The following is a 24,043-nucleotide window of genomic DNA, read 5'->3' on the forward strand; positions in this document are numbered from 1 at the left end:
AAGCTTCTCTCCTCCTCCTCCTCCTCTCCGGGTTCTGTGGTCTAGCGGAGCAGCTGGGGCTTTGCCGCAAGGACACCCTGGGTCCCGGTCTGCTGTCCTGCAGGCAGCAGCACAAGCCAGGAATGACACTGTCTGCTCAGCACGCTCTGGGTGTTCTCCATGGGAAGGACAGCATGGGACTGGGCTTGTTGTTCCAGCTTTATTAAAAAAAAAAAATTTATTAAAATACAGCTGTTTTCCAGAGGAGGATTTCACTTCTTCAGGGCTCACCGGGGGCCAGCAGCACAGTGACTGCAGGCTCCATCCTGATCTTGGCATCTCTCTTATCAGGATGAAGATGGCCTCCGCTGCGAGAGTCCTGACCGAGAGTTCAGGGTCTTTTGCCAAGGGCAGAAGGGCTGCAAGAGAAGGAAGCAGAGCAGACATGACCCCCCCCCTGCCTGCAGAGACCCCCAGGAGTCCCCTCCAGACCATGGCACCCTGCCCAGGCCCCGTCCCCTGCCCCACCAGCCCCTCCTCGCCGTCGCAGGTATCCCGCAGCTTCTGCCTGCTCAGGTTCCTCGGGTGCCATGCGGCAAGACCTTGCTGCCAATGCGGTGGTGGGGACTGGGGCCAGGCTGGCAGAAGAGGGACCCTGGGGACTGTGGCCCACCGATGAACCTGATGGCCACCTCTGGCAAGGTGGCTTGAGTGTCCCGCAGGTACGGCAGGCTCTGCCAGAGGTCTTCTTCCACCCTCTTCTTGTCGTGCGCTAACTAGAGAGAGCACAAGGGCACAGGGACTGGTACGGACCCTCCCAAGTTGGCCGGACCAGTACCTCCTCCCACTACCCCCTTCCCCCTGGCGACTCCTGTCTCCCAGCCAGAGCTGGGAGAGGTTCAGACAGCCGCAGGCAGTGGGGGCCCGGGCATGCTGAGACCCCCTCTTTCATATTGCTAGGGCCCATATGAGTCAGCATTTCCAAAGGGCCGTTTTTAAAGCCTGAAACCAAGGATTTTGGCCCTAAAACGGGGCTTTGGACCCTACAGCTGGGTCTTTGGATGCTCATTATATGCCTCGGACATTAAGGAAATGAGGCTTTGAGCCCTAAGTGAGGAGTTTGTACCTTAAAATGAGGGTTGGCACCCTGCAACTGAAGTCTTTCAATCCTCGAATCAAAGCTTTGGACCCTAAGCCTGAGGCTTTGGGACCTAAGCCTGAGGCTTTGAGCCCTAAAAGTGGGCTTTGGACCCTCCAAATGAGGGTTTGGACAGTCCAGATGCAGCCTGCACCCTAAAAATGCTTGTCTGGATCCTAAAAAAGAGGCTTTGGACCCTGAAAATGAGACTATGCAAACTAACCCTGAGCTTCTGCACCCTAAAAGTGAAGGTTTTGGAAACTAAAATGAGGCTTTGGAAGGCAAAACTAAGAGTTTGGAAAGTAAAAATAAGGGTTTGGACCGTATAAATTTGGATTTAGACTCTACAAATGAGGCTGTGGTCCTTCCAGATCAGACTTTGGGGCTTAAAAATGATGCTCTGGGCCCTTAAAATGAGTCTCTGAACCTTAAAGATGGAGCTTGGAACTAATAAATTAGGTTTTGTCCTCCATGTATGTGGGCCTGGACCTTAAAAATGACTGTTTGCACCCCCAGAAGTAGGCTTTGGTCTTTTAAATTTATGCTTTTTGCCCTAACATTGAGGCTTGCATTATAAAAATAAGGGTTGACACTTGAAAAACTCAGGGTTGAATTTTAAAAATGATGCTTTGTAAAGCACAAACTCGTACTTGTTCACTGTAGCTATCTCCATGGCAGGTTAAATTTCTCGCCGTCTATTCTGTGTTTTAGTTTCCTTCTCAGGCAAACCATGGTGACAAACAGTACCCAAAAGGCTCTGGTGCTTCCAGACAGTGGCTTGATGGCTTGCGTAACCTACCTGTAGCCCCATCCCACGGAACGTAGGAATGGTGTTACAAGTAAATAAGGTAGCGTCCTGCTTTAGGAAGAAAGTGTGTTGGACTTGAAAGCCTTGGGTAGGACAGGAGGAGCATGTCTTCTTGGGTCAGTGATGAGCGTTGGCATGTACTGTGTGATCTAGAGTTGATGTCTGTCGCCACTTGAGCTCTAGAATTACTCTGAGACCCAGGAAGCTCCGGTTTCCTTAGGCTGTGACCTAAGGGAGTCGAGATAAAGACAGTTTAACAAGTGCAGGGAATAAAAAAGGAAGCCAACTGATGTGACAGCAACCACCGACCACCTCTCACCAGCAGGCAGATGCCCAGCCATCTTGGTGCAGTGGCTGCCTTGGAAAGACTCCCCCAGTCCCGGTTTTCTTGCTGAGCATGACACTACGTGGTATGGATCCGTGGTACCCCTTCGGTCAGCTCGGGGCAGCTGTCTCTGCTGTGTCCCCTCCCAGCCAGCTGGGTGGGGCAGCAGAGTGAGAAACAGAGAAGACCTTGGTTCTGCGTAAGCACTGCTCAGCAGTAGCTAAACATCGGTGTGCTGTCAACGCTAAAACCAGCATCGTGCAGGGTGCGATGACAAAAAAATTACCGGTATCCCAGCCAGGCCCAGTACAGAAACCCTTCTGTGCCCGCTCACGATTCTTATTCCTGTGAGAAACCCATGAAAAATAGGGCATTTGACTTATCGGGGAGAAATGTGAACACACTCCCGATCTCTGGCTGGCATCTCGCTTTACTTGCATGACCTAGAAGGTACGCGCAAGTCTACGCGGTTTCTTCGGCACCTTGGGAAAGGGCTCTCTTGCCTCGATTTCCAGGGAGAAACTCCCCAAAGCGGCACCACAGAGGTATTCCTAAACCTCGCTAACTGAGAGCCCCCAGCAGCAAATTCTGCTGACTAACACCGGGCCCGACTCACCCTCCCTAGGAGGAAAACCGTAGATTAAGGGACGCCTGGAAAATAGGACACGAAAAAGAAGTTCCAGGTAGTCAAAGCTACATTCACATTATTAGGTCAGCCCAACAGTATAAGAACACAAGGCTGCCAGATTAAACACAGAAATCACATCGGTTTTCCCCTCGTTGCATGTTTCTGCCGTGCAGACCTCATCAAGGTCTGGCCCTGCCAGCTGGACGTCCCCAGCTCCCCGTCAGCCGTATGATGCAACAGCCCATACGACAGGCGCCCGGAGCTCACGTCTTCCCAGTCACAGCAGGCAAGAGCAGAAGGACAAAGCGCTGCCACCGAGTTCTCTTTTGGACCCTCTGTACCTCCTTTCCTTCCTCTTTGTTGGCAGGAAAGCCCATCGGGTCTCCCAGGTTCCCCTGCCTTCCTCAGAGAGGACAGCTGCTCCCTGCTGTAATGAAGCAACTCACATGCTGCATCAAGGCCTGTCAGAAAGGCGCTCAATGCACACACCGCAAGACCACCTGTAGTTTGCCTGAAGAGCGGAGGGTTGTTCGCATCCGTACAGCCAGCCCAGGGGATTCTCTTTGCGCTTTGGTCACCGTTATTCTTTGATTCAGCCTTCCAGCTCTGCGCCATCTTCTGCGGAGCTGTTCAGCCGTCACTCTGCAACCAAATCTCTTCTCCTTCCTGCACTAGAAAGGTACTTGCTGGTCTCCAACGGGAGAGAAATCCTTTTGGATGACTGACATTTCCCAGGCCCCCTGTTACCTTGCCGTAGAGCACGTGGGGGTTTTTTGCTCTAAAGGGCGTATGACGGGACTCAAGCCCTCAGTAACAGGTACTGCTCTGGCTCTCCTGAGCTCTGAGGAGCACGTTCCTGACCAGGTGTTTGCAGTCTCTCTTAAAAAGGATTTCTTGGCTTGTTCTGCAAGAAGGAAGCCTTCAGTTGGTGCAGCAGCAATCACGTTGGAGAACAGGACCCGGAGCTGGGGAACGGGGAAAGGCCTTTGGCTACTGTAGAAACACAAGCTGCAGAATTCTTCATGTCACAAAGACAGACGTGACACCGAAATCAACTTTCCAAGAAAAGTAGCTTTGCCGCTTTGCCCCAGTTCTGCTAACCTGGGCAACGAGGATGGGAAATGGGTTATAGGCTTATCGAGAAGGAGGCAGAGTTGAAGCGTGTCAAAAGTCGCTGGGGCCGGGGCGCGTGATTTTGGGGGGCGAGTCGTGAGGGCCGTGCCGGCTGGGGGGGGCACAGCCCACATTGCCAGAGACGGGCGGTGGCGCCGACTGGGCCGTGCCGGGCCACCCTCCCGGCGGCGGGGGCAGAGAGCCGAAGCCCACGGCCATGGCGCGGGGCAGCCGGCCAAGGCCAGCCCGTGAGGAGGGAGGTCTGGGGAAGGTGCTGCCAACCGCCAGGGAGAAGACAACGCTCTGGGCCCAGCCCCTAAGGCTGCCCCCCAAGAAAGGGAGAGGTGGAGGAGGAGGAGGAAGCTGACGAATGAGCGTGGAATGTCCCAGCACAGAGATTAACGGCCAACTTTATTGTACGGGTGGAGGGGGATCAGGACCAGCGCTCGGGGATGGCGCACGGCTGGTCCCGTGGCGGCGTCCGGGCCGGCTGTAGGGATGTTGGGCCCGGCGTTGCAAGCGGGAGCGGTCTGGCATCCGCACAGGCCCAGGGGGGCTGGAGCTTCCACTGCTCTCAAGTGCTGGGGAGCCAGAGGAGGACCCCGCTGGCAGCTGGCTGGCGGTGCTGGGGCTGCTGGTCTCGGGTGCCGGGGAGCTGTGGGACGGCCCCGGCGCCGCCTGGCTGGGGGTGCTGGTCTCAGCACTTGTTGCTGGCGCACGGCTCCTGTCATGGCGTCTTCTGGGCCGGCTGTAGGGGTGTTGGGCCCAGCGTTGCAAGCGGGAGCGGTCTTGCATCCGCACGGGCCCAGGGGGGCTGGAGCTTCTGCTGCTCTCGAGCGCTGGGGAGCCGCAGGAGGACCCCGCTGGCAGCTGGCTGGCGGTGCTGGGGCTGCTGGTCTCGGGTGCTGGGGAGCTGTGGGACGGCCCCGGCGCCGCCTGGCTGGGGGTGCTGGTCTCAGCACTTGGTGCTGGCGCACGACTCCTGTCACGGCGTCTTCTGGGCCGGCTGTAAGGGTGTTGGGCCCGGCGTTGCAAGCGGGAGCTGTTTCGCACGCGGTCGGGCCCAGGGGGGCTGGAGCGGCTGCTGCCCTCAAGCACTGCGGAGCCTTGGGACGGCCCTGATGCCGCATTGCCGGGGCTGCTGGTCTGCGGTGCCAGGGAGCCATGGGGTGGCCCGAATGCCGCCTGCCTCCCAGTGCTGGGGCTGCTGGTTTCCAGCGGTGGGGAGCCGCAGGAGGACCCCGCTGGCAGCTGGCTGGCGGTGCTGGGGCTGCTGGTCTCGGGTGCCGGGGAGCTGTGGGACGGCCCCGGCGCCGCCTGGCTGGGGGTGCTGGTCTCAGCACTTGGTGCTGGCACACGGCTCCTGTCATGGCATCTTCCAGGCCGGCTGTAGGGATGTTGTGCCCGGCGTTGCAAGCGGGAGCTGTCTCGCATCCGCACAGGCCCAGGGGGACTGGAGCAGCTGCTGCCCTGAAGTGGCGGGGAGCCGCAGGAGGACCGCGAAGCCGCCTGGCTGGCAGTGCTGGGGCTGCTGGTCTCCGGTGCCGGAGACCTGAGCGATTGCCCCGATCCTGCCTGGCTGGCAGTGCTGGGGCTGCTGGTCTCCGACGGTGGGGAGCCGCAGGAGGACCCTGATGGCAGCTGGCTGGTGGTGCTGGGGCTGCTGGTCTCCGGTTCCGGAGACCTGAGCGATTGCCGTGATCCTGCCTGGCTGGCAGTGCTGGGGCCGGCGAGCTCCGAGCTGGCACTGGAGGCTGTAAGGGGAAGCAGGAAGGTCAAGGGCTCGGCCCCCAGGCCCGGGGCAGGATAGGCCAGAGCGGTGCCCCCAGCCCTCCTAGAGCAGAGAGGCTCTGCCAGGCCCACCCTGGGCTCCCGCTGCCAGGCCTTGCCTGGCCCCTGGCCCCAGCCCAGGGGCAGCCGGGTGCTTTGCCTCTTACCGGTGCCCAGGCCAGCACACGCGTCGCACTCCCAGCTGGCCGTGCTGCTCCTCAAGTCGGAGCAGCGTCTGTGGGTGCCCTCGGCAGCGCAGGAGCAGCACAGGAGCAGTTGCCAGGGCCTGGGGAAGCAAACGTGCTCATGGCTGTGAGGACAAAGTGACCGCAGCACGGGATTGTCCGGCCGAGCTCTCGGTCTCGGTCCTTGCGCCTCGAGCCCTTGGCGAGACAGGGTTCCCGTACAGAGCCCCGGGGTGCAGCTTTGGCAACTTACCCCTCTTGCTCTGCCTGCTCCCTGCCTCCGGGACAAAGGCACTCCCTGGCATCGCAGCGGCTGTGCCTCTCGCCTAGTTCTGCGTATGCACGCCTGTTCTCCCATGATGGCAGTCTGATGGAGAAAGGAAAACGGATGAGCCCCTGCTGCCCCGGCATAAGGGAGATGCAGGGCGTCCCTGCTCGCCCCGCCCCGCCCTGTTTCCAGCTCCTCCGTGAAGCTGAAGCCCAGACTCGCGGGACAGCAGAGGGCCAGGAAGGACTGCTGGGGCAGCCCCTGGCGCAGCACAGCGCTTGCAGCCTCCTGTCTTGTGAGCCGGCCAGAAGGACACCAACCTCAAGGGGATTCGGATCCCCATGGTGAGCATTTCTGAGAGAAAGTGCTCCTTATCTCTACAGAGTGGGCACTGGAAGCAAGAAATGCCGGCGCTCATAGCCTGTCCCTGCAGGAGGAGAAACGTAAGGGGCACGAGTGAGGCCCTGGTGCTGCCGAGCGCCTGCCGTGCCCCGGGGGCGAGCAATTCCCGGGGGCGAGGGAACGGCTCCTACCTGGATGCAGCCCCTGTGGAACCAGGCGTGTTTGCACGCTGGGCACACCATGGTGCCGTAGGACTTTCTCTCCTCCACATGGTCCAGGCAGATGAGGCAGGTGGTGTTCTCCTCCGGAGCCGCCTCCACTGCCTGCTCTGGGCGGTGCTCCCAGCAGAAGGCCCTGGGGGCAAGAGGAAAGGGATGGGCGAGGTGAGAAGCGCTGGCTCCTTCCCGGGTGGCAGCGAGGAGGGGAGAGGAGGTACCTGTACTGAAGAGCGAACTGGGTGACGCATCCACCCTCCACGGCACAGGGGAGATGGAAGCTGCGCTCGCAGCCCCTCCGCCAGCAGGAGATGGCGGCCCCGCTCTCGCCACAGACGAAGCAGTGCTGGAAAGAGCAGAGCAGCCCCCATCAGCGGCAGCCCCAGGGCCGCCGCGGCCAGCCCCACGCCTCCGGGCAGGGCGCAGGATGTGGCCGCTGCTGGGTCACACCCCGCAGATGCGCCTGTCGGACGAGGCTCCTGTGCTGGAGCCTCTGTGGAGCTGCTGGGAGCAAGACTCCTGCCCCAGAGCCGGCCGGAAGGGCTGGGATTTCTTTCTCGGATCCAGGCTAGGGTCCCGCAAACCTCTCCCGGCACAGATCTCCCCGGTCTTGTCAGGTGCTCACCTTCTGCGCTGCCTGCGCGATTGTACGTCGAATATCCTCGGGGAGAAATCCCATGAGTCCTGCTTCCCTGCCCCCTCGCTGAAAAAGCCCGCTGGCAAAAAGCTGCAGCAGAGAAAAGAGGAGGAGCTGCTGAGGAGAGCGTGGCAGGGACTGCCTGTCGGCAAGCTGGAGGGAGCCCCGGCGTAACTCACCAGGCAAAACACGTGGGCACAGAGCCCTCGCTTCTCCAGTTTGGCCCCGCAGAGAGCCGGGTCAGCCTCTGCCCGGCGACACAGCAGGCATGCTGGAGGGGAGAGAGCAAACGCCACTGGGAATGAGCACCTCTGCGGGGCCGGGGGAAGCGTCCCTGAGGGATTGCCCCCAAGGGCCTGCTCTGCCCCTGCCGAGCTGGCTGACGGGCAGGGCTGGAGGCCTTGGAGAGGAAGGGGGCATTGCAGGCACGGGGGTCCCAGCAGGTGCCCACTGCCCAGCCTGGGCCCCGCTGGCTGAGGACAGGAGGGGCCCTGCCCCGGGGTGGTCGGGGAGCTCCTGCCTCCCCCTGCCACCGCTCTCGGCCCCACGCCGGCCGCCCCGACAAGCCCTCTGCTACGCCGCGGGAGGGCTACTTTGCTCTCACCCTGCTCCATCGAGTCGGGGGCCTTCTGCTTCCTTGCGGACATGGCGCACGTCAACGGTGAGCGTTTGGAGAGTCCCTGTCCCAGCAGCGCCGGGCGTCTCCTCCAAATGCTCCTCTGCTGACTCTGAGGGAGAAGCGGGGCGCGGGCGAGGGAGAAGCCAGAGGCGGGTGAGCTTGCAGCACAGGCCCAGCGCCCCGAGGCCTGGGGCCCCCCTCCTCCCTCGGCAGCCCCGCACCAGCCCCGTCCCTCCCCTGCCCTCTCCTCACCTCACCAGGTCGCACTGACGGGCGGCCTGTGCCCAGCGCTCCTTTTTGTGGGCTTGCCCCCGCGGGTCACAGTGGCCGCTGTGACATCAGCACCGCTGGCCCGCGTGCGCCCCGACTACGGGCAGGGACGCCCTCGGCCACCTGCCGCCCGCTCTGAGGCGGCCACCACCTCACAGGGGTGGCTGCGAAGTGCTGAGGCGGGGGCCCGAGCCCTCGGCACCCACGTCACCGGGGCGTCACCGGGTGACGCTGAGGGAGCTGGGGCTGTTTAGTCTAGAGAAGAGGAGGCTGAGGGGAGACCTTGTCGCTCTCTACAACTACCTGAAGGGGGGTTGTAGTGAGGTGGGTGCTGGTCTCTTCTGTCAGGTGGCCGGAGATAGGACGAGAGGCAATGGCCTCAAGTTGCGGCAAGGGAGATTTCGGTTAGATAGGCGCGTGATTTTGGGGGCGAGCAGTGAGGGCCTGTCACGACCCAGACTGGACAGACCAGGGAGTCGTGTTTAATTCGAAATTCTCTTGGGCTAAATTAAGGTGAAGCAACACCAAACGATCGGTTAAAGATTTTATTCATGACAGAAGCCAACTGATTTGGGGAGGCGTGGTAGTAGGTGGCAGGGTTTCTCACAACAGGAACTGGCATAAGACTACTTCTGTAAACCGTGTAACCATATACATCAATTGAGGGAATAAGGAGATCCCTCCTGTTGAGTCAGGAGGTTCAGAGCAGACCCCCTCGCTTTCCAGACTCCTCCTCAGAGAAGGGCCCAGGGGCGGCTGGATCCACTCTTAGTCTCAGACTTGGTCAACGGTTTCTATCTTGAAACGGATGAGGTGTAGGGACTTTGGCAAAGGAAAAGGAAAGAGAGAAGAAGACAGAGAGAGAAAAAGGAAGAGAGAAAGATTTCACCGGTCCTGGGTCTGTCCAGCGTTGGTTCAGTCAGCCGAGGTGTCTGGTCAGCCGAGGGGTCCAGTCCTGGTGGGCTTGTCCGGTGGACAAGTTTCCTCTTGTCCTATTGCAAGTTTCCTGATGGAAGAGACCAGCACCCACCTCACTACAACCTCCTTTCAGGTAGTTGTAGAGAGCGATAAGGTCTCCCCTCAGCCTCCTTTTCTCCAGACTAAACAGCCCCAGCTTCCTCAGCCGCTCCTCGTAAGACTTGTGCTCCAGGCCCCTCACCAGCTTGGTTGCCCTTCTCTGGACACGCTCCAGCATCTCCATGTCTTTCCTGTAGTGAGGGGCCCAAAACTGAACACAGGACTCGAGGTGCGGCCTCACCAGTGCCGAGTACAGGGGAACAATCACCTCCCTGCTCCTGCCGGCCACGCTATTTCTGATACAGGCCAGGATGCCGTTGGCCTTCTTGGCCACCTGGGCACACTGCTGGCTCGTATTCAGCCGGCTGTCAACCAGCAGCCCCAGGTCTTCTTCTGCCGGACAGCTTTCCAGCCGCTCTTCCCCAAGCCTGTAGCGCTGCGTGGGGTTGTTGTGACCAAAGCGCAGGACCCGGCACTTGGCCTCGTTGAACCTCGTACAATTGGCCTCGGCCCATCGATCCAGCCTGTCCAGATCTCTCTGTAGAGCCTTCCTACCCTCAGGCAGACCAACCCTCCCTCCCAACTCGGTGTCGTCGGCAAACTTGCTGAGGGTGCACTCCATCCCCTCATGCAGATCGTTGATAAAGATATTAAACAGAAGCGGCCGCAGTACTGAGCCCTGGGGAACACCACATGCGACCCACATTTTCTCCTGCCTCCAGGGTTTGTCAGCTTTCTATCAGCCACGGCTTTGCCAGATTCCCACTCGAGGTGACTGGAGGCAGTTTTGCTCCTGCCCCACTTGGCTTATGTAGTTTTGGGCTGTCCCCACTCGGGACATCTGGTATAACCCCTTGTTCCCACTCAAAACATAGCCCCGTGCCAGCTACCGTGAAGAAAATTAACTCTATCCCGGCCCAAACCAGCACCCCTCCCCTGTAAAAGAGAGGGGTTTGATGCCAGGGCAAACGACAATTTGCCGACTTGGCAGAGTACGGGTGCCCTGAGATGTCTCAGGAGAGGCAGGCTGGGCTAAAGCTTCTCTCCTCCTCCTCCTCCTCTCCGGGTTCTGTGGTCTAGCGGAGCAGCTGGGGCTTTGCCGCAAGGACACCCTGGGTCCCGGTCTGCTGTCCTGCAGGCAGCAGCACAAGCCAGGAATGACACTGTCTGCTCAGCACGCTCTGGGTGTTCTCCATGGGAAGGACAGCATGGGACTGGGCTTGTTGTTCCAGCTTTATTAAAAAAAAAAATTTATTAAAATACAGCTGTTTTCCAGAGGAGGATTTCACTTCTTCAGGGCTCACCGGGGGCCAGCAGCACAGTGACTGCAGGCTCCATCCTGATCTTGGCATCTCTCTTATCAGGATGAAGATGGCCTCCGCTGCGAGAGTCCTGACCGAGAGTTCAGGGTCTTTTGCCAAGGGCAGAAGGGCTGCAAGAGAAGGAAGCAGAGCAGACATGACCCCCCCCCTGCCTGCAGAGACCCCCAGGAGTCCCCTCCAGACCATGGCACCCTGCCCAGGCCCCGTCCCCTGCCCCACCAGCCCCTCCTCGCCGTCGCAGGTATCCCGCAGCTTCTGCCTGCTCAGGTTCCTCGGGTGCCATGCGGCAAGACCTTGCTGCCAATGCGGTGGTGGGGACTGGGGCCAGGCTGGCAGAAGAGGGACCCTGGGGACTGTGGCCCACCGATGAACCTGATGGCCACCTCTGGCAAGGTGGCTTGAGTGTCCCGCAGGTACGGCAGGCTCTGCCAGAGGTCTTCTTCCACCCTCTTCTTGTCGTGCGCTAACTAGAGAGAGCACAAGGGCACAGGGACTGGTACGGACCCTCCCAAGTTGGCCGGACCAGTACCTCCTCCCACTACCCCCTTCCCCCTGGCGACTCCTGTCTCCCAGCCAGAGCTGGGAGAGGTTCAGACAGCCGCAGGCAGTGGGGGCCCGGGCATGCTGAGACCCCCTCTTTCATATTGCTAGGGCCCATATGAGTCAGCATTTCCAAAGGGCCGTTTTTAAAGCCTGAAACCAAGGATTTTGGCCCTAAAACGGGGCTTTGGACCCTACAGCTGGGTCTTTGGATGCTCATTATATGCCTCGGACATTAAGGAAATGAGGCTTTGAGCCCTAAGTGAGGAGTTTGTACCTTAAAATGAGGGTTGGCACCCTGCAACTGAAGTCTTTCAATCCTCGAATCAAAGCTTTGGACCCTAAGCCTGAGGCTTTGGGACCTAAGCCTGAGGCTTTGAGCCCTAAAAGTGGGCTTTGGACCCTCCAAATGAGGGTTTGGACAGTCCAGATGCAGCCTGCACCCTAAAAATGCTTGTCTGGATCCTAAAAAAGAGGCTTTGGACCCTGAAAATGAGACTATGCAAACTAACCCTGAGCTTCTGCACCCTAAAAGTGAAGGTTTTGGAAACTAAAATGAGGCTTTGGAAGGCAAAACTAAGAGTTTGGAAAGTAAAAATAAGGGTTTGGACCGTATAAATTTGGATTTAGACTCTACAAATGAGGCTGTGGTCCTTCCAGATCAGACTTTGGGGCTTAAAAATGATGCTCTGGGCCCTTAAAATGAGGCTCTGAACCTTAAAGATGGAGCTTGGAACTAATAAATTAGGTTTTGTCCTCCATGTATGTGGGCCTGGACCTTAAAAATGACTGTCTGCACCCCCAGAAGTAGGCTTTGGTCTTTTAAATTTATGCTTTTTGCCCTAACATTGAGGCTTGCATTATAAAAATAAGGGTTGACACTTGAAAAACTCAGGGTTGAATTTTAAAAATGATGCTTTGTAAAGCACAAACTCGTACTTGTTCACTGTAGCTATCTCCATGGCAGGTTAAATTTCTCGCCGTCTATTCTGTGTTTTAGTTTCCTTCTCAGGCAAACCATGGTGACAAACAGTACCCAAAAGGCTCTGGTGCTTCCAGACAGTGGCTTGATGGCTTGCGTAACCTACCTGTAGCCCCATCCCACGGAACGTAGGAATGGTGTTACAAGTAAATAAGGTAGCGTCCTGCTTTAGGAAGAAAGTGTGTTGGACTTGAAAGCCTTGGGTAGGACAGGAGGAGCATGTCTTCTTGGGTCAGTGATGAGCGTTGGCATGTACTGTGTGATCTAGAGTTGATGTCTGTCGCCACTTGAGCTCTAGAATTACTCTGAGACCCAGGAAGCTCCGGTTTCCTTAGGCTGTGACCTAAGGGAGTCGAGATAAAGACAGTTTAACAAGTGCAGGGAATAAAAAAGGAAGCCAACTGATGTGACAGCAACCACCGACCACCTCTCACCAGCAGGCAGATGCCCAGCCATCTTGGTGCAGTGGCTGCCTTGGAAAGACTCCCCCAGTCCCGGTTTTCTTGCTGAGCATGACACTACGTGGTATGGATCCGTGGTACCCCTTCGGTCAGCTCGGGGCAGCTGTCTCTGCTGTGTCCCCTCCCAGCCAGCTGGGTGGGGCAGCAGAGTGAGAAACAGAGAAGACCTTGGTTCTGCGTAAGCACTGCTCAGCAGTAGCTAAACATCGGTGTGCTGTCAACGCTAAAACCAGCATCGTGCAGGGTGCGATGACAAAAAAATTACCGGTATCCCAGCCAGGCCCAGTACAGAAACCCTTCTGTGCCCGCTCACGATTCTTATTCCTGTGAGAAACCCATGAAAAATAGGGCATTTGACTTATCGGGGAGAAATGTGAACACACTCCCGATCTCTGGCTGGCATCTCGCTTTACTTGCATGACCTAGAAGGTACGCGCAAGTCTACGCGGTTTCTTCGGCACCTTGGGAAAGGGCTCTCTTGCCTCGATTTCCAGGGAGAAACTCCCCAAAGCGGCACCACAGAGGTATTCCTAAACCTCGCTAACTGAGAGCCCCCAGCAGCAAATTCTGCTGACTAACACCGGGCCCGACTCACCCTCCCTAGGAGGAAAACCGTAGATTAAGGGACGCCTGGAAAATAGGACACGAAAAAGAAGTTCCAGGTGTTCAAAGCTACATTCACATTATTAGGTCAGCCCAACAGTATAAGAACACAAGGCTGCCAGATTAAACACAGAAATCACATCGGTTTTCCCCTCGTTGCATGTTTCTGCCGTGCAGACCTCATCAAGGTCTGGCCCTGCCAGCTGGACGTCCCCAGCTCCCCATCAGCCGTATGATGCAACAGCCCATACGACAGGCGCCCGGAGCTCTATGACGTCACTGGGCGTCTCCATGATGAGCCGAGGCCTCTCCCCAAGGCCACCTGGCAGCTGAGACCACAAGCTCTCCTGCGCGATCGCTGCCTGCCCTCGCTCTCGCCGTGCTCTGCGACTGAGAGCTGCAGCGGCCGACAAGCTCATCTGCACCCAGTACGATGGCCAAGATGGAGAAAGGTGAAGCGTTGCTGCTCCTCCCAGGGAGGTTTCACGCCGGGTCTCCGCCAGGGAAGCCCCTCGGCAACTCTCCCGCTCTTGCCGCAGGCTCGGTAGCTGCCTCCGACATGGACGGAGCCTGGGTGGGCACCTGGAGACCTCATCGCCCACGCGGCCCCATCATGGCCCAGTTCACCAGCCCGGGACCCAAGTACTCAATCCCCGGGACAACAGGTAAAACCACTGTCGCAAGCGGGGTGCACCACATCCGCTGCCTCCAGGGGACAAGCAGCCACGGCTCCGTTCCCCCTTGCTCCAAGCCTCCATGCTCTCAGCTGCAGCAAGGACGCAGGCGGGCCAGAGGAAGGCTCAGGCTGCTCCGGGGAAAGCCTGGGAAAAGAGCTGCCGGACTCTGCTGAGCACAGAGGTGGCCGTAGCAGCACAGGAGGAAGCTCCTTCTCTGTCTTTGCTCCGAACTTGCTGCTCCCACCTCATCCTTTTCTTCTTCTCTTCTTTTTCTTCTCCTTCTCTTCTCCTCTTCTTCTCCTCCTTCTTCATCTTCTCCTATTCTACTTCATCTTCTCTTTCTATTGTTCTCCCCCATTTTCATCTTCTCTTCTTCTCCTTCAACACCACCTTCTCCTTCACCACCTTCTTCTCCTTCACTTTCTTCTTCTCCTCCTCCATAATAGCAGCAAGGTTTCAATTTCCTTCCCAGTGGGGCTGCGGGAAAGCAAAATGTGACAGAGGCGATCTTTACATTTGCTTTAAGTTAGCGTAGCAACGGTTTGGGGATTTAATACTTCATAACAATTGCGTTTTGGTGGTATTCTGATTAATTGCACAGTGCCTACACTGTTCTTGCTGGAGGTCATTGTACCATTGTATTGGCCTGCCGGTATCATTCTTGGAGGACAAAAACCACACAGGAAGGGAAATTCTTGCAGCCGGCAACTCCAGCTACTCCACTTAGAAACTAGCTTTAAATATGGAGTTGCAGGCAGGTGTCCTTTCACAGGCTTTTCTTCCTAGGTTACCTGGTTCACAATCCCACCAAAACCAAAGCCCCTGCGTACACTTTCCAAAGGGCCAAAGCTCCCGGCACAGACAGTTGCTCTCCGGGCCCTCGGTACTACGTCCAGCCCTCCATCACCAGGAACGGGAAGTACGTGGCTCCGGCACAGCACATGGGCGGACTTCCCAAGATAACGACCGAGGTCACCCCTGGACCAAGTGAGTACCATTTCTCCAGCACTTCTTCCAGGCGACACAAGCAGCACGCCTGCCTTTTTGCCCTGTGCTACCGGGGCACAAAACCATCAGCTCGCGTCCTGAAGGAGCTTCAGAGGTTTCCAGGCAGAAGGCAAACGTGGCTGAGCACCTCCTCCTGACCTTTCCTCTTTGGCTTGAGGAAGAGAGCCCAGCTTCCCTGCTTTTCTCTGCTTCTCCCTAGGTGACTACTCCACCGACAAGGCCAACCAACACCTCTACAAATGCGCGCCGGCGCCGTCCATGGCCTTCCGGCACAAGGCCATCAAAACCAATGAAACTCCAGGTAAGGGAACTCGGGGAGCTTGCTTGATGTCCCGGAGCACCAGCTTCTCCCATCCCACAAAAGAACCGGCAACTCGGGCTTGGAGCTGCCGACACACGCCACGTGTGACAAAAGACGGAGGCATTGGGAGAGGGGCGAGACATCCTTCAAGCTCCTCGCAGCAGGCTTGGCAGGCTGCTTCTCTCCCACTCAGGCACTGCTCCTCTCCCTGCCAGACTCACACACGCTCTCTTCCCATTCCCCTTCCAGGTCCTGGCACCTACACCCTGCCCAGGCTGGTGGGACCCAACACAGCCTACACCCACGCCAGCCCCTGCTACTCCATGAAAGGGAAGAGTAAGCACAATGGCTTTGCTGAAGACCTCGCCAAGGTGAGCTACGCTTCTCTGCTGTCTCGCAGCTGCTCTCCTCAGGGCCGGAGGGCTCCGATGCCGGCTGCAGCCTCTCTTCACGCCCACTTCCCTGCACCAGCAGCAAAACCCAAGAAGCCATGGGTCCCGTGGCTCTCCTGCTGCCAACAGCAACGCCAACACCCGCAGTCCCTCGCTTTCCAACACTAACAGTTTTGGTGGGGCAAAACTCATCGGCACTAATGGGAATCTCCCTCTCCTCTGCGAAATCTGCCTCTCTGCAGGGGAACAGGAGGAGCCCTTGTTCCAATCGCTCCGTGCCTCTCACGCCACTTCTCTGGCCAGCCAGCTCAACTAGCGCAGCCCGCGTGGGCACCCGGCAAGAATCAACTTTTGTTGTTCTTGTTTGCTGCCTTTTGTACCCAACAACCTCCCTGCCTCTCTTACAGACGCCAGGTCCTGCTGCATTCCCCAAGGTGGAAGTGGACACCTACAGGAAAAGGGCTCCCGTGTACACGATGGGAAGCAAAAGTGGAATTGGAGGCGACAAAACAGTGAAGCCAGGACCGGCAGACTACTGCCTGGGAAAGGTAAGGCAGCCTGCCCAAATCTCCTCCCCTGCTTTGCAACAACCAGCCCTTAAGCATCTCCCCCTTCCAACGGGGCTTCTCAGAACTCCAGACCACCTTACTGGAGCGACAAACCGCAGGACAGCAGGCCTGCTCCCTTGCCTTGGCCCAAAGCCGAGCAGAGTGAGGCCAAAGAACACATCTTTGCCTCTGCACTAGCTCAGGTGCTCAATGGTGACACATGCTCGCACGTTACAAGCTCTTCAGGAGGACACACTGCTGCAGAAGGGACAAGCAGAGCCAAGGGCAGACCCTTCTCATGCAGGGGGGATCAGCTGGGAGGGCAGGGGTGTCTAGCAAAGTCTGGCTGGAGCTAGAAGGGCTCTGGACTTGGAGCAGCCATGCTCCAGCCATGAGCTTGCCCTGCCAGACGGAGTGGGCACGTCGCTCCATTTTGTGTCAAACACAAGCTCTTTGCTTTGAGCGGCCTCCTGAAGACAATCGAGGGATGGATTTTACCTGCCCCTAAACTCTTTTTTTTTTCTCTTGCCTCTATATGCCTCTCCAAAAAGGGAGAAATGCCAATCAGTAACAGCAGCAGACCCTTAGAAATGTCCTGATCACACAGGAGGTTTCCATCAGGTGTGCCACTGGCACAGGGGGAGTTAGCTGAAAGTGCCCGGGCACGCACACAGCAATGCACGGCAAACAGCAAATGCACGGCCATCAACTTGTTATGCCAGACGGCCTTCGCCGAAGACAAAAGTCTTCTTGCGAACAAGGCACCACGGTCACCTTTTTTTCTTCTCGCTTTTCCCCTTCCAGGTGACGCTGATCAAGCCCCAGGCCCCTGCTCCCACTTTTGGACTCCGCCATTCCCTCTACACAACTCCTCTACTATCTCTGCAATAAAACGACATACCCCCAAAGGTCTGGTCTGTTCACCTTCAGCTGTGGCGAGAGGGGGTGCGCAAGGGTGAGGACGATGGGCCGTCCCCATTTTGTGTCTATGCCTCAGCCAAACATTGCAAGATGAGGTCGAGGGGAGAGCAGCGAGATCAACAGCGCAAGCAAGGCAGAGAGCTCTGACAGCACCGTTTCACCTGACCGCAGCTAAACGCTGCCCCGTGAAAGCAGTCCGGCCCTTCCCCACACACTCTCACCCCACGGCCGAGCGTCCCGCAGGCACAGGCTTGCCCCCGAGGACACAGCCCACCTCGGCACCCCAATTTCAGTGCACGCGGGCGGCTTCTCTCCAGGGTGCAGCCAGAAACACAGCCGCTCGGCGTGACCTCTCGCCGTGGGCTGAAAAGCACAGGCGAGTCCCCAGAACGACGACAGTTGGGGAGAAGGAGTCCAACAGACATGATGACGGTTGCGTCCTCCGGGTCACCTTATAAAAGCGCACATTCTTGCTCAGGGCCCAGGAAAGACTCCTGTGCTGCCCCACTTGCCAATGGCCAGAGGGAGGGGACAACTCAATCATCAATGGAGATAGAGTAAATGGAGCCGATGGAGGAGACAAAAATCGCAGAAGGAGGGGTGGAGGTTAGCGGGAGCACAGAAGACCATGCCTGACTGCAAGGAGGTGTTGGCCACCGTGGCCAGGAAAATGCCGATTCATGGCCCAGCTGCCAGCAGGATCTGGCCCTCGCCAGGGCTGCACGGTGCAGCAGCCTGCAGACGTGCACGTCGTGATGAGAGGATGTCAGCGCCGGGAGTCAGTGCTCTGCTTCCATGAGAGAAGCCAAGCAGGGGAGTCGCAGGATGCGGCAGCAGACGACGACGGCTCCGTCCCCTCTGGGGAAGTTGGACAGAAGCCTGCGCAGGCTGGGAGAGCTGCAGCAGGTGTCCGGGGAGAGCAAGTGGCCCAAGAAGAGGGAAGCAGCCGGGGTGCAGATCATCAGGGAGAGCAGCAAGAGAGGAACCTGCAGCCCAAGGTGACGGCTGCATCCCAGGAGCACGGCTGTTTGACGCAGCCCATGCCAAGGCATCCTGCCTGCTGGGGGGGTTCATAAGCAGAGGAATACTCGCTCGCTCCATCAGACTGCACGGCAGCCTTGCAATGAAGGCAGTCTGAGAAGCGGGAGCCAGGTGGGAAGCTGGAGCTGTGGGATTTGGTGGTGTGAGCCCAGCCCTGAGCGGTACAGCAGGGAGTGACAGTCGGTCGTTCCATCAGTCGCCGCCATGCAGTATAGGACCCGCAGCAGGTGGCTTTGGGGCCTGGATGGCGTCACCCGTCATCCTGAGACATAGGCAAGGACTCTGCTTATGTCCTAATTAAAGAGAAGCCCAAGCCCTCGGGAGTCTGTAGATACCGAGAGGAGTGAGAGTGACATGTCCCCCCCTTACCGCCCCCACCTTGCAGCATGGACACCCCCCAGGCCATGTCCTGCCCTTAGGGGCTCCGCACCAGCCCACAGCCATACTCGAACATACTCGGCAGCAGGGCGAGTACCACGGGGTGGTGATGGTGACAGTGACATGGTGACGGTGGCACGGTGACAGTGCCACCATCCATCAGCAGGATGGGTACTGTGAGGTGGTGATGGTGACACACTGACACTGATGGTGTCCCCATTCCCAGAGGGCCAAGTACTGCATGGTGGGGTCGGTGACATTGTGATGGTGACATGGTGACAGTGACACAGTGATGGTGACACGGCGACGGTGATAGTGACACAGTGATGGTGACACGGTGACACAGTAATGGTGACAAGGGGACTGTTGCGTTAAAGCGTAACAAAGTTTGGCAGAAAATAAACCCCCGTGCATTCCAGCTTGTCCTCAGATATCAGAGGGGCTGGGGGCGGCCAGGCTTAGATTCTGAGTGATGCCCAATTCAGCACTCTAAGTCCGGCCACGTTCGATTTATTGAACTATCACGATTACAGATGCACTAATAGTGCACTGTCCTTTCAATTTAGTCACGTTCAGCGAGCTATCGCGGCTAGATTTTAATGAATAGTACAGTTTATTAAAGCAACAGGAGTACAGGTTCTTTTGGATTGCCGGTGATACGTACACTGTCTGCAAAGCACGTGCAAATAATAAGGCAGTCGACTACAAGCACACTAAATTATGGAAAAACTCTACAGAGATTTCTGAGTTTCCCGAGGAAGCACTCGGTATAACTGAGGGTCCGAATCTCACCCAGTAGGCATCTCTTTGGGGGTGGGGGGGAGAAGAGACATTCAGCCCCTCGACTGATCCCAGAAGTCAGCGATGTCCTCCCGACTTGTCTACGATGGTATCTTCCCCAGCATTCCTCCTCTCTTAAGCCCTTTTATACTATTTTCTTATTTTTAGGTGGAGCTTGAGTGACTCTAGTCATACATACCTTTATTATGATTGGTGTAAAATCTCCTCGCTTTACTTTTAAAGGTCTATGCTAGAGAAAATTCAGAGCGCATGCTCAGTGAGGGGTGGTTGCACCTTAGAGGCAGGCAGCTTTTGGGACAGAGGTGTGTTTTGCTATTATAATGAGCTTATAATGAGCAAAGTTCCATGTCAGTACTCCAAAGCTGGGCACTTACAAATCAGAAGTAAGACAACAGCGTTGACAGAACCCCATTGTTTCGCCTCCTTGCTGTAGTGGATTCAATGCAGGAACCTTCCATTCTTGTTCCTATGGTTCCAGTTCCCCATCCCTGCGGTGATTTCGCAGAGCCTGGCCGCGGTGTCTCTGCTCTGCTCCGCCCTCCGTGTTGTTTCTCAGAGTCAGCACACCAAGCTCCCCTCGTGTTGCTGCCATCTAAGGTTGCAGATTATGTTGCTTGGGGAATTATTATGGAACAGATTCCTTGCATATCCACTGTATTCCACCCTGGAGGTTCACCTTCCCTTAAGAGAGGCGGGGGGACATATCAATAAGTCACCTCCAGCAATTCTTCCACACTGGGCTGGCATTCTTCTGAAGTTCCCTCATTCTCTTGGAATCGTTTCCTTGGTCGTCTTCATTCTGCTCACATCTGCCAGTTTCAGCTAGTTCTGGGTTAGCAGCATTAGCTTTATCAAAAAGTGGACTCTCGCTCAGCTCTTGCAGCCTGAGGCTTCAACTCCTTTAGCTTCTAGTGCTAAGCCAGGCTGTTCATCCTAACAATTCCCAGCACAGGTAATGGCAAGCTCTGCCAGAGCAACTCGGAGAGAACGGGGATGACTGCTTCCCAGGACAAGAAGGGAAATCCATCTCCTCTCTCCCCAGCTGCGCCGTCTCTCTGCTGGCATCATAATGCACCTTCAAACGATGCGGGCTGATGACACAGGGGGATGCCCCGCATCCCAGGGAGGTCTCCCCAGCGCTGCTGGCACTTCCCGGCGAGGCTTGGGCACTGCTGGGCGCTGCTCAGGGGCTCCCCACTGCTGCGCTTCGGAGCTGCTCCACAGCCAGGAGCAGGATCGGGAGGCAGCGGGGCTGCGCTGGGGGGACCCGTTGTGACCGGCAGAGCAGCAGGGGCACGTCGGAGAGGAGTTCTGGGCGAGGAGCTGCGAAGAGCATCCCTTTCCCTGAGCGGAGGGCAAGCGGCAGGCGCGATGGAGGGCTGCTGCACCATGGCCATCAGCTTGGAGCTCAGCAGCTTGTTCCCCATGCTCCTGCAGCTCTCCACCAAGGGTAAGGGGTTTGGGAATTCCTTCCCGAGGGGTCGCACCAGGGCTGGCCTCTGGAAAAAGCTGCAGCTGCTGGGCTGTGGGGGTGACCGGACAGGGCTGGGGGCTGCTGCGAGAGTCCTGCCTGGGGGTCCCACTGGACTCGGGGGACGATGTGGCAACCAGGTCCTGGTGCTGCCCGGAGCCCCGAGGCTCCCATGGGAATGGCTCCGTCCCCTTGCGAGGGGGGCCATCCAGGGCCAGCTTTCCCTGGAAGCTGGCCCCTCGTGGGGTTCTGGCTCTGGGATGAAAAGGGCTTCTGTGTCCCGGGGGCTGGGGGGGACAGCTACACCTCCCACAAGGCTCTCGCGAGCCGGCTGGAAATGCCTGTGCTGTAAATCAGCCCTTTTTCCCTTGAACAAAGTCTCCTTTGGGAGAACCTCTCGTCCTCCCCGTGGGACCCCCTTGTGCCACCAGGCTGGCAGATCACGTCCTGGGCTCTGGGGTGCCAAGGCTTTCTGGGGGTTAGATGGCCACAGCCCCGGTCCTGAGCCCTTCCCACATCCCCATTTGTACCCCAGCCCTGCCCCGGGAGCAGAGTAAGGCTGGCAGTCGAAAATTGGGGCACAGCCCAGCTCCGCAGCCGTGGCCGCGTTTGTCTGGGCTGTTTGCGGACGCCAGCATCTGTCAACCCCTGGGCGAGGAGCTTGCCCAGAGGCTATGAGCTGGCTGGCCTGGAGCCCAACACCTCTTTCCTTTGCTTTCCAGAGGTTGTGGCTATTTGGGATGCTGTGTCTGCGTACATCCTGGGACAGCTGAAGCAGGACAAGGTGGGCTGGCGTCTTGGTCCCCCTTTGCCCCGGAGGGCCTGGACCCCGGGAAGCGAGCCCTCCCTGAGCATCGTGGCGGCACACTGAGACAAGCCCGTGTGCCCAGACCTGCTTCTTGGTCAACCAGGAGAGAAACCAAGTCCAGATCTAGTCTGAGAAAGCATTCAGCACACGATAGGGCTTCACCCTTCGCTGTGGTCAGAGCAGAGAGGCCGAGCAGAGAGGCAGGCGATTATGCTGGTGCCATGCCAAGGACAATCCCTGGGAATCAGTCCCAGGGGTATTCCCTCCTTGTGCTGGAATTGCCTGGGATCTTCTCTAGCCAAGGGATGTTAGCGAATATTTTGAGGAGGGCAAGAAAACAAATGGAGAACACGGGTCTTTTCCTAAGCTTTCACTTTTCCCATCTCTGAAGTACTCGCTCATCAGCCTTTTTGTCTTTTTCCTGGGCAGGGTGTCCTGGTCGCAGGACTCGGGACCTTCGCTATGCTCCAAGAGCAATTCCAGGGCAAAGAAGAGGTGTATGTGGTTCGAAGACCCGTCTTCCGACTGGAGCTTGATGTGTTGTGTCTGCAGGAGCTCGCGTTCCCCACAGTGGTTATCCCCGGTGAGAAAGCAGCGGCCACCCTCCGCTTTCCCCCTCCATGTCTGGGGGGGGGAACGTGTGCTCTCGGCTCTTTGGGAAGGGCTGGGAGAAGTAGAGAACTGCCTCCAAAGGTCAGGGGGTGGCTTGAGCTCCCCCAAAACTAACTGCTCCCCAAGGGCTGTTTCTATGAGCGCCCTTCCCTCGGGCATTTTGTTATGAATCTTATGTGGAAATTCGGCCTGCTGTGACAGTGACCACGTTCCTCCTCCTCACAGGCAATGTCAAGATCAAGCCGCTGAACTACAAGCGGCTGTCGCAAGCCACCTCCTTCCCACAGCATGTGGTGAAGGACTGCATGCAAGAGACCATCCTCTTGTACTCTTCCCAACTGAAGAACGGGCAGCGCCTCTCCTTCGCCTTCAAGGACATTGGTGTTCTGTCCTGCAAAGACGACCTCCTGTGCATGCGGTTCTATTCTGACTGCGTCACAGGGCTGGAGAGGAAGGCCAGCCGGATTGCGCTGCTTCACACTGTAAGTTGCTCGAGGTTTTGAGGGCTGCTTCCGTGTCTTTGGGAAGCCTAAGGAAGGCTGAGCAACCCGGTCGCCGTTGGCCAGCCTGGACGTGGCAGGACAGTCAAACACCTTTCCCCGTGCTTGCCCCCGCTGACTTCTCCATTAGCAAAGAAAGTTTCTTCTGGGTCCTTGCCCTACAAAAAAGCCCAGCGGTGTTATTGCGCGGTCTCAGTGTTGGCTGTGCAGCTTCTCCAGAGCAGAGCAAGGGCTAACGCTGATGGAGGAGGATTTGGCAGAGAGGTTTGGAGAAGTGGCTTGCTTTTGGAGCGGGAGACAGGTCTGCTTCCTTTGGGAGCCAAGAGGAAACTGCCTTGGAAACCTTCTAACAGCTCTGTGTCGCTTTGCAGAGGCTGTGGATGCCAGGGGCAGCTGTCTCCAGTGGAGCGACCGCCTCTCAGGAGATGCAGGCTGCTCCTGCCCACGCGTTCCCGAGGTGAGTGCTTTTCCTCTGCAGCCCTTGACCGGCCAAGCGGGCGGCTTCCCAGCTCCTGCTCAGGAGCACGCGTTGTCAGGGCTTGACATTCGGCATCGAGTCAGGGATCAATTGTGAAGCAACTGGTTTCTGGGTAACTAATGCTGAGCTGGCACTATGCGTGTATTCTCCTGGAGTGACCCGGCATCGTGATCGTGTTTCTCACGCCCAGCCTGTTGTCATTGCCATCAGCGAGAACCAAATGCACATGGTGAGGCAGCGTTGGGTTGGGGGAGGTTGCCGCTAAAACCTGTGCAGGGCCACAAAGGAAAAGGGATGCGACGCCTCGCACGACAGTCGGGAGGATTAGTGCTGGCAAGCTGCAGAGGGTAGGAGGTCACCGTTCTTCAAGCCTGTGTCATCATTCGCGTTCCAGGTTTCAGTTCCTGGTGATCAGCAGATTGGCGTCCAAGGCTTTCTCCGCCTGGCACAAGAAGGTTGCAGAAAAGCACAGCGTCAGAAGAGGTACGGGAAGGGGTCCCTGCTGTCCAGAGCCCGGTTCAAACGCACTCCCCACGGGGCTGCTCTGAAGAGCTTCCTCCTTTCCCAGGTACAGAGGGAAGCCAGGCGCCTGACAAGCTGCTGCAGAGGCGGGTGAAGTATTCCCTCCCCGCGCTGCCAAACCAGGGGCCGAGCACCAGGCAGCAAGACACGGAGAAGAAGCCTTCCGCCAGGTGAGACCCTTGTGGGAAGGGATGAAAGGGACCCTTGCGCCCACGTAGGAGAGACGTCCCCTTTGGAGACTCCGGCTGTAGGGACTCGGGAAGGTCCCTGGCACGTGCCCCACGGTTTTTACGAGCTTGTTTGCCCCATCACAGGCCCCTTCGTGGGGAAGGCAGCAGAGGTTGAGTGCACCCCACGTTACTT

At 57.6% G+C, this 24,043-nt stretch overlaps 2 protein-coding genes, 1 long non-coding RNA gene and 2 other non-coding genes across 7 annotated transcripts; 4 read left to right on the plus strand and 1 right to left on the minus strand.

The window, feature by feature from the left end:
* The first annotated feature begins 2,040 nt into the window (after positions 1–2,040).
* On the plus strand, positions 2,041–2,125 carry LOC138681851 (small nucleolar RNA SNORD45). Its single transcript, XR_011322051.1, has one exon. It is a non-coding gene; the product is annotated as a small nucleolar RNA SNORD45 (small nucleolar RNA).
* Positions 2,126–7,399: 5,274 nt separating this feature from the next.
* Positions 7,400–8,125, minus strand: LOC138681791 (uncharacterized). The gene is made up of 3 exons (XR_011321997.1): positions 8,013–8,125; positions 7,588–7,679; positions 7,400–7,498 (listed from the first exon to the last, which is right to left on the minus strand). It is a non-coding gene; the product is annotated as an uncharacterized lncRNA (long non-coding RNA).
* A 4,263-nt stretch (positions 8,126–12,388) lies between these two features.
* LOC138681852 (small nucleolar RNA SNORD45) lies at positions 12,389–12,473 on the plus strand. The gene has a single exon (XR_011322052.1). It is a non-coding gene; the product is annotated as a small nucleolar RNA SNORD45 (small nucleolar RNA).
* A 1,101-nt stretch (positions 12,474–13,574) lies between these two features.
* LOC138681792 (ciliary microtubule associated protein 1A-like) lies at positions 13,575–17,056 on the plus strand. Of its 3 annotated transcripts, none has more exons than XM_069769672.1 (6): positions 13,575–13,887; positions 14,686–14,886; positions 15,107–15,208; positions 15,458–15,579; positions 16,008–16,148; positions 16,232–16,519. In XM_069769672.1, exons 1-6 carry the CDS (start codon positions 13,656–13,658, stop codon positions 16,502–16,504), a joined length of 1,071 nt encoding a protein of 356 aa, XP_069625773.1. In that variant the 5' UTR covers positions 13,575–13,655; the 3' UTR covers positions 16,505–16,519. The 3 variants fall into 3 exon arrangements, with proteins under 3 accessions (XP_069625773.1, XP_069625774.1, XP_069625775.1); XM_069769674.1 differs by lacking the exon at positions 16,232–16,519 and adding an exon at positions 16,953–17,056 and having other exon boundaries at positions 13,589–13,887; XM_069769673.1 differs by having other exon boundaries at positions 13,588–13,887; positions 16,008–16,451.
* A 1,397-nt stretch (positions 17,057–18,453) lies between these two features.
* LOC138681793 (coiled-coil domain-containing protein 81-like) lies at positions 18,454–23,854 on the plus strand. The gene is made up of 7 exons (XM_069769675.1): positions 18,454–20,739; positions 21,483–21,544; positions 21,998–22,151; positions 22,406–22,662; positions 23,052–23,137; positions 23,553–23,641; positions 23,727–23,854. Exons 1-7 carry the CDS (start codon positions 20,397–20,399, stop codon positions 23,852–23,854), a joined length of 1,119 nt encoding a protein of 372 aa, XP_069625776.1. The 5' UTR covers positions 18,454–20,396.
* The last annotated feature ends 189 nt before the right edge of the window (positions 23,855–24,043 follow it).

Source organism: Haliaeetus albicilla, chromosome 24, assembly GCF_947461875.1.
Source record: "Haliaeetus albicilla chromosome 24, bHalAlb1.1, whole genome shotgun sequence".
Classification (NCBI taxonomy): Eukaryota; Metazoa; Chordata; class Aves; order Accipitriformes; family Accipitridae; genus Haliaeetus; species Haliaeetus albicilla.

Coding starts and splice junctions, on each gene's coding strand:
- LOC138681792 (XM_069769672.1), top strand. CDS start 13,656: ATGGCCAAGATGGAGAAAGGTGAAGCGTTGCTGCTCCTCCCAGGGAGG. Junction 13,888..14,685: donor CTCAATCCCCGGGACAACAG/GTAAAACCACTG, acceptor TTTTCTTCCTAG/GTTACCTGGTTCACAATCCC. Junction 15,209..15,457: donor CAAAACCAATGAAACTCCAG/GTAAGGGAACTC, acceptor TTCCCCTTCCAG/GTCCTGGCACCTACACCCTG.
- LOC138681793 (XM_069769675.1), top strand. CDS start 20,397: ATGCCCCGCATCCCAGGGAGGTCTCCCCAGCGCTGCTGGCACTTCCCG. Junction 21,545..21,997: donor GACAGCTGAAGCAGGACAAG/GTGGGCTGGCGT, acceptor TTTCCTGGGCAG/GGTGTCCTGGTCGCAGGACT. Junction 23,138..23,552: donor CCTGCCCACGCGTTCCCGAG/GTGAGTGCTTTT, acceptor TTCGCGTTCCAG/GTTTCAGTTCCTGGTGATCA.